We start from the raw sequence: 11189 nt of genomic DNA on the forward strand, positions 1-11189 counted from the left end.
AGCATCAAAGAAGTCAAATAAAGAGTGGGCTCTCTGGTCATGGGCCTCTACTCCATAAATTGCCCCCTTTATTTAGGCTACTGCTTCACCTCTTCTCTCAAATTTTTTTCTTCAGATTTTGCTTTAACTTTCCCATCTCATTTCTTTCTTGTACATTACATGCAATGCCAATAAACCCTTTTATGTACCTGACCCATGGACAGATTCCTTTTTCCTTGTATTTGGGCCTGTGTTTTGCCCGTTAAGCCCATAAAAGCAACCCTTAAATCTCATTGTGGTCGCCATTGGCAATAAAAGAATTCCGAGGGATCAAACCCTTCTCTAACATCTCATTAATAAGTCCATTTGCAGTCTCCTAGTTTGCCTTTCTTACATAATCTCTTTACCAAGACATTGCATGTCACAACATAATCCCCGGCCTTCTTACCTTTCTTAATCAGAAATTAAACAGTTGTCTAGGTTATAACAGTGGGATCAATGCCCTTACTTATAACATCATCAAACAGATTATAACCAAGTTCCAATAAATGGGAGAGGTTGAAATCTTTACTCTCTTACCATATAAGGTAACTATAAGATATCAATAAAAATATATAAAGTAACCATTGAGACCTTATATAAAAAGTCGGATTGTATTTTGTTCCATTTATTAAAAATAACTAAATTAGTTCTTATATGTTGATTAAAAAGCAAACTATTCATTATGTTAAAAGTTTCATCCATTTTTATTATTAAAAATTGGTTGTTGTATGTTAACATAAAGTATACGTGGCATGTCACATGTTACTATCTAGTTATTTCATTAGCTAAATTAGTTTTTAATAGTACAGATGGATAATTTTTTAACAGAAAAAATTAATTTGTTCTTTAATCTAATATATAATGATTGATTCACCTATTGTTAGTAGAAAGAGTAAATACAATCTGACTCTCGGTACAAAGTTCTCATGGTACTTTTACTGTAACAATCAAGTTAGCAACCTAAGAAAAGGAAAGAAAAAAAATGGTTTCTTTAAAATATCTTAGAGTGAGGTCTAGGTTATCCTTAGAATTAAGCAGTTGTTGCAAAAGTATGACAGGGTAATCTTTTTGGAGATGATTATTAAGGCTCTTCCAGTGTTGCTTCGATAATGAGTTCCATGAGGATATGCTTGTTTCAAGGGAAAATGTTGCCGAGTCTAAATTTCCCATGTACAAGGATGGGTACGGCATGCAACAGATAGGGCTTAAAGTAACAGTAAGATGTTATTTGAGATTTTTGTTCTCTCTCGTGCAGAGTGAAACATTCTCGACTCAATTTCTAGTAGTGCTTGAGTGTTTATTTTATGTCTTCTATAGTTTCTATGAAAAATTAGAATCAGTACAATAAAAAAATTTTGAATTGATACCTCATGTTTAGACTATCATGGTAGATGTAGAACAAGAGTTGCTTCATGTAACTATAAATGAAATGAGTTACCGCTTTTTGTTTTCACTTTATAATTTATTGTGTTTTATTTATTTATTTATTGTATAATTTTTCATTACTTTTCTTTTCTCATCCTTAAGCCCAGTAGTACTTTCTAGGAGTCTAGACATATTGGTACTTGGTCCCAAAGAAAAGGGCAAAAGGGTAAAGTCAACAAAATCCAAGGGTTTATGAAGGGTTTTAACTCCACCTCCATACTGCCTAATAACCCCCATTTTCCGCTTGAATCTTCTCCTCCAATGGACTCTCTCTTGCTGCCATTTTAACCAACCGCTTCCTCATAAGATTCCTTTTCTACCCCTCGACTGCTTCTAAATCCCTTCCAATGCTGAAACTCCTGTCTTCCACTTCTTCTCGTGTCCACTGCCTCACAACACCGACACCGAGCCTCCGAATCAAGCAGGAGCCCAATTCTGTGTTCTATGCATTGGGTCGACTTACCGGGTTGACTCAGAGGAGCCCTAAGAATTCGTTCTTCAGGGCTTGCTTCTGTTCTGATTCCAGCAATGGGTCTGGGTCGGGTTCTGGGTCCCAACCGGCGGTCGAGGTCGACGAAAAGGGAGCTGAGTCACAGTCCGGGTCTGACTCGAAAGCGTCGTCCGCGATTGTGTCTACTTACCCCAAGCCAGAAGATTATTTGACGGTTGGTTTCGGAAATTATGAATCTTTTTTCGGTCGGAGTTTGTTTAGTAGCACAGTTTCAAGAAAAAAGTTTTTTTTTCCCTAAAACCTCTTCTAAAATTTGTTGCTGTTAAAAATTATGAATTTTTCTGAATGTTCATTGGTTTTTGCTCTTCCAGGCTACTGTTCAGGTAAAATGGGCTCTTTTCATAACATTTATGGTGTCAATTTTTGTTGGACTTGAATAAAAAAAAGTTTAGTATTGTGACATTGATCGGATTTGATGAAATGAGTGGAAATTAGTGAATTTAGAAATCCATGTTTTGTACTGCTTTATTCTCCCTTGAACATAGTCAAACAAATTGTAAAGTTTTTTACTTCAAGGGTATGTCTTGAAATTATGAACTGCATTTCCAAACAAAGCTCGGTATTTGTTCTTTACCACGTTTGTTTATTGAATTGTTTATGTTATTTGTTGCAGGTTTTGGCGTTACCTTTACCTCATAGACCCCTTTTCCCTGGATTCTATATGCCTATTTATGTCAAGGTATGACATGCTGTCCACTTACATGGACTATGAAATTTTCCCATACGTTTTTTCCTTAGGGCAGTGATAATTTATGAAGTATGTAGTATGAGCTACATTGTTGAACTCTATGTTCTCTTATGGTATTACAGTTTATAGCTTGCAAACATACAACATAAATCGGTTATATGCTCGTATAAAGTGTTCAATGATATTAATCAAATTCAAACTCTAGTTGGATCATTTCTTATGAATTTTATTGTAGATCTTATCGTGATCAACATGTATCTATGGCATTGTGGAGTTAAGAGGATGAACCTTGAAGTGGAGTGTTTCATATATTAGATTTTTTAGAGCAAAATTGTTGTTTTATAACTCAGGAAATCTCCACTTGGTGCTCTGTATTCTTCTACTTAACTTTGGTGATAATATCCTGTTGAGTTTGTAGCTTGCACCATTAGCTAGGAGTTGCATTCAATGGATTTGCTTAGCATGATGCTTTCTTGTGCAGGATCCTAAGCTGTTAGCAGCTTTGCAAGAAAGCCGAAAGAGGCAAGCTCCATATGCTGGTGCTTTCCTTCTTAAAGATGAACCAGGGACTGAGTCTAGCACTAGTTCTGAAACAGAGAAAAGTGTATATGATATTAAGGGAAAGGAGTTGTTTAATCGACTCCATGAAGTTGGCACCCTTGCCCAGGTATGTAATTTTTTTTTTTTTTGCTATTCTTTTAAGTAAAATAAGGTCCTTCTATATCTTGTTTGGTGTTAAGTGCTATAAATTTAATGCCATTTAGAGATGTATACAACCACAAAACATGTCCCTTGATGCATATATTTATAATGTAATCTTTTCAGATCTCAAGCATCCAAGGAGACCAGGTTATCCTTATTGGTCACAGGCGGCTTCGAATTACAGAAATGGTGTGTGGGAACAATCCTCTATTCATCTTTTCACCTTCCAAAATTTGATGTTTGTTTAAAATTATCTATTTCCTACATAAGTGGAATCTTTGTTAAATGCAAAACATTCTGAACTTAACAATATGATTTCTGAACAGGTCAGTGAAGATCCCCTTACAGTCAAAGTTGATCATCTCAAGGTACATTTTCTATATGTTATCATTTCCACAGTTCTATGCTCAAGTTTGAAACATAGAGTTGATGGTTCCTAGAATGCAATCAATAGTTTATTGATGTATCAGTTCACCTAGTTGTCTTTATGATCCAGGAAAACCTTATAACAAGGATGATGATGTCATAAAGGCAACATCATTTGAGGTTATATCAACCCTAAGAGATGTTTTGAAAACTAGTTCACTTTGGAGGGATCATGTTCAAACGTATAGTCAGGTGTGTTCTTTCTTCCAAAATTTTTATCTTCTCTTCATTTCTAGAGCTCCTAACTTCTCTTTGTACTTGTACTTTGCCTAAATTATTCCCTCAAAGTAGGTAGATCCTCCTTTGCTATTCACATTATATGATCATCTTATATTTGCCAAGATACTTAAGCAAACATTCTGTGATTAAGTTTATTGTTACAACGAGTTAGTCTTATATCATGCCAATTGCTTGTGATAGAAATGGTTATATGTGCATATTTATTTCAAAATGTACTAGTTGTTCTGATCAGTTAGCTTTCATGAGCTACCTGTGACGTCTTTATTTTTCTGTTTTTTGTCTTCTTTCTCAATGTATGCAGCATATAGGTGATTTCAATTTTCCAAGATTGGCAGATTTTGGAGCTGCAATATCTGGTGCAAACAAATTGCAATGCCAACAAGTTCTTGAAGAGTTGGATGTAAGTTGCTTGGATGTATATGTTATTGTTGGTCACTAATATTTGAGGGCCAGTTCTGGTTTTGTTTGTTCTGTCTTTGAGGATACAGTTCACATGCTTCTACCATGTGAACTATGTTGCCCTGCTGTCTTCACCTTATGGAATTTGTAACCTATTTGTTTGTTTCTATACATTCAGAGACTGGAGTAGTTATCTTCCTCATCTCTTTAAACTGTGCTATACTGTTAATAGGTGCATAAGCGTTTACAACTTACGCTGGAATTAGTAAAAAAGGAAATGGAAATAAGCAAGATTCAGGTACTTCATAGAAGCTCTATATTGACCAAGCATTTTTGTTGTCATTTGATTTGGAGTGCTTCTAAACCATTTGGAGGTTATTTTTAGGAATCAATTGCAAAAGCAATTGAGGAAAAGATTAGTGGTGAACAACGCCGATACTTGTTGAATGAGCAGCTTAAGGCAATAAAGAAGGTATTTGATTCTTCTGAAATGTTCTTTATGTATTTCTTTGGCGGTTATGCTTTTACCAAATTATCTTTATAAATTATGGTCAAATGTGTGTGTGTTTAAACTTTCTGTGCATTCAAGTCTATATTCTCAATTCCAACGTCTCTTAGAAATTAGAATTAAATTCATTTGTTCTGGTGCAGGAACTTGGTTTGGAAACGGATGACAAAACCGCCCTTTCAGGTTAGTTCTGTTTCATGATATATTTTGCAGAAAAGGAAGATGCTATTTAGCCACCTGCTTTTCCTCTTTTATTCTCCTCTCTTTCTTTTATAAATGATGATTTGCAATCATGGATGCTTCTTTTGAACCAGTTTGTTGTTGAAATTAGTGAATTTGCAAGCAAACTCTTCTAAAAAACGAGGTCCATAAATCTGTTTTTGAATTGCCTGTTAAAATCAGTTTGTCATTCGGGGTTATTTGGAAGTCCAAAAGTTCTGTACTTTTGAAACTATAGAATTTTTAGTTTTTTATTTTTGAATCATTTATGTGTCCTTTGATATATGGTTACTTTCTTTCATTGCAGCAAAGTTCAAGGAAAGACTTGAACCAAATAGAGAAAAATGCCCACCTCATGTGTTGCAAGTTATAGAAGAGGAGCTAACAAAGCTGCAGCTGTTGGAGGCCAGTTCGAGTGAATTTAACGTAACTCGGAACTATCTGGATTGGTTAACAGTACTCCCTTGGGGAAATTACAGGTTCGGTTACTTCTGAAAAGGAACACTTATTAAGATTTGGATTATGCGAGTCTCTGTATGGTTCAGCAATGAAAGCATATAATATATATGTTAAATGGGTCCTGATTTTCAAATACAAGTGATTGTGATATCATGATCCGATAGCAGGTTTTGTTCACCCTGGCACAAGTAGTTCCATACATTAATGTATAACCTTTAATGGTTATGCATGAAAGTGGGAGCAAAATAGAAAAGGTCAACTCAGCAGGCTTAAAGAATTCCATCTGTTTGCTTAACTCCAATGTTCATTTCTCTATGCAGTGATGAAAATTTTGATGTTATTCGGGCACAAACAATTCTTGATGAAGATCATTATGGATTAACTGATGTTAAGGAAAGAATATTGGAATTTATAGCTGTTGGAAAACTCAGAGGAACTTCACAAGGTCAGTCTAGTTCTTTTCAATATAGAAAATGCTGTTAATGGATGTTCGATGTTTTTCTGTCTCAGTGGGTTTCATCTGGTAGTCATCTGCAATACTGTATCATTGAAACTATTAATTTATTCTCCTTTGATTACAGTCATAATAGCTAAAATTGCTTGAGGAAGTGCAGTCTTGTTCATGTGAAGTTCACTGGGAGAGCTTGAACATAAACGAGAGGGGGAAAAAATGTCCTGGCAAGAATTAAATAAAGACAACTTACGAGGCCTTTAGGATGAGCCATATTCGTTTAAAAGTTTTTCTTTAAAGAAAATTAGGCACAATTGACCTTTTCTGCTTGTATTCCTTTGTAGTGAAATAGCATTGATCAATCTCCACTTTGTACCTGAATATTCTAAACAACAGAGCAGTGAGAGGAAATTTCAAACTAATTGCTGTAATAAATATATTTGGCTGCTCTGATATATAAAATAATGCATGACATAGTAAACTAATTGTTTGTGTATGGTTGCTCAAATGTCTCACAATTTTCTGTTAAGTAACTTCTATTTATACTTCTGCCTGTAGAATTGACATGGTTTTTGGCTTCTGTTTGATGAATCAAAGTCTCAAGAAACCAAACCTTTTTTATTCTTTCCTTTAATATAAATATGTTATTGTAAGGAATAGCATTGATATAGCCATCTCCTATGAGTTTGATTTTGACGTTGTGTAGTCTCCTAACATGGTTTTATTAAATTAATCTTGTCGAGTCCAATCATCATTGATGTGTGAAGGTTGAGGCTGTATAAATTGGCTGTCTATTTTTAATTTCAACATAACAGCATAGACTGATTCATGATCTTTTGTTGGTGCAGGTAAAATTATCTGTCTCTCTGGCCCACCTGGAGTGGGCAAAACTAGTATTGGTCGTTCCATTGCCCGTGCTTTGAACCGTAAGTTCTTCCGGTTCTCTGTTGGAGGACTGTCTGATGTTGCTGAAATCAAGGTTGTTACCTTTCTGTGCTCTGATTAAGAATGTAAACATCTCAAACATCATTCTATTGATCCCTTCTGTTGTATCCTAATTTATATCCAGGGGCATCGTCGAACCTATATTGGTGCTATGCCAGGAAAGATGGTGCAGTGCCTGAAAAATGTGGGGACAGCAAACCCTCTTGTTCTAATTGATGAGATAGACAAGGTATCTTAATAGCTAATGCTTGAAAACTTTGAATTTGTATTTTGTTTTTGGGTTAATGATTCACTCGTGCAATTCCTTGGATATGGGCTTTCTACCCTTCAGTCTTCTTGAATTTGATAATGGTTGACCATTTGAATTCTAACATAATGGCAGCTGGGGAGGGGACATGCTGGCGATCCAGCAAGTGCTTTGCTTGAACTCCTTGATCCTGAGCAAAATGCTAACTTTTTGGATCACTATCTTGATGTGCCAATTGACCTATCAAAGGTGATGGTTGATTTAGAGGATCTATTTTGGCTTACTTCGCCTTTTGATAAATTTCAAGTTGTTGTGTAATATTTATGAGGGAAACTTGATGCCTCACACATCATGAGCATTTGGTTGCAGGTTTTGTTTGTTTGTACTGCGAATGTTGTGGACAACATACCAAACCCTCTCTTGGACAGAATGGAGGTCATTGCTATTGCTGGTTACATCGCTGATGAGAAAATGCACATTGCTAGAGATTATCTTGAGAAAACTGCACAAGAAACATGCGGTGTCAAACCTGAACAGGTCCTTTTGTTATCAGTTTTACCATGATGATAGTTCTGTTTCTGATGGATATATTTTGTAAAATGAAAAAAGGAGAGTGTTTTGACTTCTCTTCAAACTGTTTCTTCCAGGTTGAGGTAACTGATGCAGCTCTTCTTGGCTTAATAGAAAATTACTGCCGAGAAGCAGGAGTTAGGAACCTTCAAAAGCACATAGAGAAGATCTATCGTAAGGTTTTGCTCAACTGCCCATCTTATGATGATAAAACACATTTTGCAATGGTTACTTGATTTCAATCATAAAGCATTACATTAAACTGTCACATGGGTTCACATGCACATTACACACACTCCCTCTGTAGTCTATCATATGAATTGTATGGAATCTAGGACCTGGATTAAAAACTATGTTGGTGTATGGCAGATTGCTCTTCGACTTGTGAGAGAAGGATCATCCAATGAATCTGTCATTAGTGGAGAGGTAGTCCAATCTGCTGAAGCCAAAGCAGAAGTTGATGAAACTGATCAGCATGCAGCTGCAAATGAGACTGCTGCTGAAGTTGAATCAGTAGGGAATAGCAGTCATGAGCTTAAATCTGAATCCTCAGTTCAGACAAGTGACCAGCCTAAGGATCCAAAGGTATTTTTAAAGTCATCCACATGATAAAAAAGGTTTGGGAATTGAGAAAGCTTCCAACATTTGTAGCAAAAAACAATTATGGCACCTTCAATAGTTTGTGCTAATTGTTAGGATATGATGCCCTTCTTGCTTTAGTTTGAGAGAATGTGATCGTATTGCTTATTGCTCTAATTGGTCATTCAAAAATCTTTTCCTGCAGGATGCTACAGAAACTGAGAAACTTAAGGAAACTGAAACAAGTAAGGCAGTTGAGAAAGTGTCGGTTGATGCCTCAAATCTTGCCGATTTTGTTGGGAAACCAGTTTTCCATGCGGAGCGCATCTATGATCAGACTCCTGTTGGAGTTGTGATGGGTCTAGCTTGGACTGCCATGGGTGGTTCCACCTTGTACATTGAAACTACTGAAGTTGAGCAAGGAGAAGGGAAAGGTGCCCTTCATGTCACTGGTCAACTTGGAGATGTTATGAAAGAAAGTGCGCAAATTGCTCACACACTTGCCAGAACCATTTTGCTGGAGAAAGAACCTGCTAACCCCTTCTTTGCCAATACCAAGCTCCATCTCCATGTTCCTGCTGGGGCCACCCCAAAAGATGGGCCAAGTGCTGGTTGCACCATGATCACTTCCTTGCTATCCCTTGCCATGAAGATGCCTGTTAGGAAGGATCTAGCAATGACTGGGGAAGTGACTCTGACTGGGAAGATTCTTCCGATTGGAGGGGTAAGCTTAAACAAACCTTTTTTCAGGTTATATAATCTTTTATTACCATATTAAAGTCCATTCATTCTCTACATTAATGGTTAACTACTTATCAGGTCTCTAACTGAAATAGAGTTTTATGATTATCTCTACATAAATATACTTGGTCTTTTCTCCTTCATATTCGTCTTTAAATTTACAAAAGTGAATTTCGAAATCATCAGGTGAAGGAGAAAACAATAGCAGCAAGGAGGAGCGAAGTGAAGACCATCATATTCCCGTCTGCTAACAAACGTGATTATGATGAGCTTGCACCAAATGTAAGAGAAGGTCTTGATGTGCACTTTGTAGATGACTACAGTCAGATATTCAATTTAGCATTTGATAATAACACAGGAAATTAGTTTCTTATGGTTTTAAATAACACCGTTTTCCTGGGTTTCTGCCTGAATATTCCTTGTAATTGATTTGGGAACCAAAACCCAATTTTGTATTGTGGTACACCAGCATTTTAAATCAAGAAATTACAGAGTAGAGCACAAATTTGTGATCAGATATTCAGAAATGAGAAATGAAGTGGCAAAACATTCCAGTTTCCAGTTAACGTCGTCATTTATTCTAAATTGACTCATAAAAGCCAAGGTAAGCCCATTTTCGAAGCCGAAACAAACTTATTAGGACACTTGTGAGTATTAGTTTCTCACTTTCCGTTTCGTTTCAATCAATGAAATATGTGGTTGGAGACATAGATTTTGTCAGGTTCAAATTTTTTTATTTTCATTCCTTCTCTGTATTGAGGAAAAAATGAAAAAGAACAGAATGAAACATGTTCTTTGAATTTAACATAATCACTCTTTAGCCTTATTCTTAGAACTTAGAACTTAAAAGATTTGTTGTTAGCTTATTTCCTCAAGTTTGAAAGTTCGTTCGAAATTTGAGGATATTTGAATAAAAATATTATATCTGAACAATTAACTTAGGATAAATATTATATTTGAAAAATTAGCTTAGGTAAAAAATGTCTATTTAAAATATGATTCGAGTTTAAGTTTCAATATTTAAAGCTCGAACATGATTTTTTTTGTCAAAACAATTAATTTAATATTTATCAAATTATTATTTTTATTCCGGTATTAATATATATAATTAATTTTGAAAGTCACTAGATAAATTAAAGAAAAGAATCGATTATTGGACTTTGATGATTAAGCCTAAGTGATTACCAACTTCTCAAATTATTTTTAATTATAATTAACTCTATTAAACTTAATTTGAAAAAGTCACCAATTGTACCTAGCATAGGAGTGGAAGGGCAATAAAAAAAAGCTGATGTCGAGAAGAGCCACTAGACGGGTGATGCGAATGCAGATTTGGCAGCGGGGGAGCGTGTGTCCTTCAAAGGTAAGTTGTCACAATCTATCAGACCATTTAGCTTGGTTGATGAAGGAATGAAGAGGACCTTGATCGACAAGATGAGGATGTTATTACGGATTACATTGATGGAATCCCTTCTATCAAATTTTTAGATCGATCTAATCATCTAATTGAGCAAAGCGTGGTGAAAGTCTTGATCATAAAATTACTACGTAGGAGGATCGGTTTTAGTAGTTTTATGGCAAACATTCCAAGCTCATGGAAGCTGTAACTAAATGGCAATTGAACTTGGAAAGCAACTATTGTCAAATTTCATTTCATAGAGGATTATACTAAAGTTCTTTCGAAGGGTTCATAGGTAGTGTTCGGCCAATACTTAGCTTCATAACTTTTCTTAAATGAAATTGACAATTTTTCTTAACAAATATTTGGGCTTTGATAGTAAATTAACTTAATTGGATTGGTTTATGCAACTTAATAACATATTTTGAAGATTTGAGAACTCATCCTAGACTTTGGTAGCATATCCTAAAGATTTAAGATCTTATCCTAAACTTATTGAAGATATTTTTTATATTGATTATCTTATAATTTTGATGGAAAGGATGATAGTAATTAACTTTTAGTTTAACAAGTATTGAACTCTTATATATTGAAAGGTTTGTGTATGTAAAAGGGTGGAGAATTTTAGCACTTATTCAGTTATAAGGTTTGTATATGTA

At 35.3% G+C, this 11189-nt stretch overlaps 1 protein-coding gene across 1 annotated transcript; it reads left to right on the top strand.

Annotated features, from left to right (window-relative positions):
* The first annotated feature begins 1626 nt into the window (after positions 1–1626).
* LOC107893893 (lon protease homolog 1, mitochondrial) lies at positions 1627–9692 on the top strand. The gene is made up of 21 exons (XM_041075098.1): positions 1627–2111; positions 2571–2636; positions 3127–3312; positions 3471–3536; positions 3674–3715; position 3772; positions 3844–3965; positions 4315–4413; positions 4645–4710; positions 4798–4884; positions 5064–5103; positions 5447–5618; positions 5919–6043; positions 6898–7028; positions 7119–7223; positions 7377–7490; positions 7611–7778; positions 7889–7990; positions 8181–8396; positions 8596–9114; positions 9318–9692. Exons 1-21 carry the CDS (start codon positions 1794–1796, stop codon positions 9495–9497), a joined length of 2925 nt encoding a protein of 974 aa, XP_040931032.1. The 5' UTR covers positions 1627–1793; the 3' UTR covers positions 9498–9692.
* Positions 9693–11189: the final 1497 nt, after the last annotated feature.

This window comes from Gossypium hirsutum, chromosome A08 (assembly GCF_007990345.1).
Source record: "Gossypium hirsutum isolate 1008001.06 chromosome A08, Gossypium_hirsutum_v2.1, whole genome shotgun sequence".
NCBI lineage: Eukaryota > Viridiplantae > Streptophyta > Magnoliopsida > Malvales > Malvaceae > Gossypium > Gossypium hirsutum.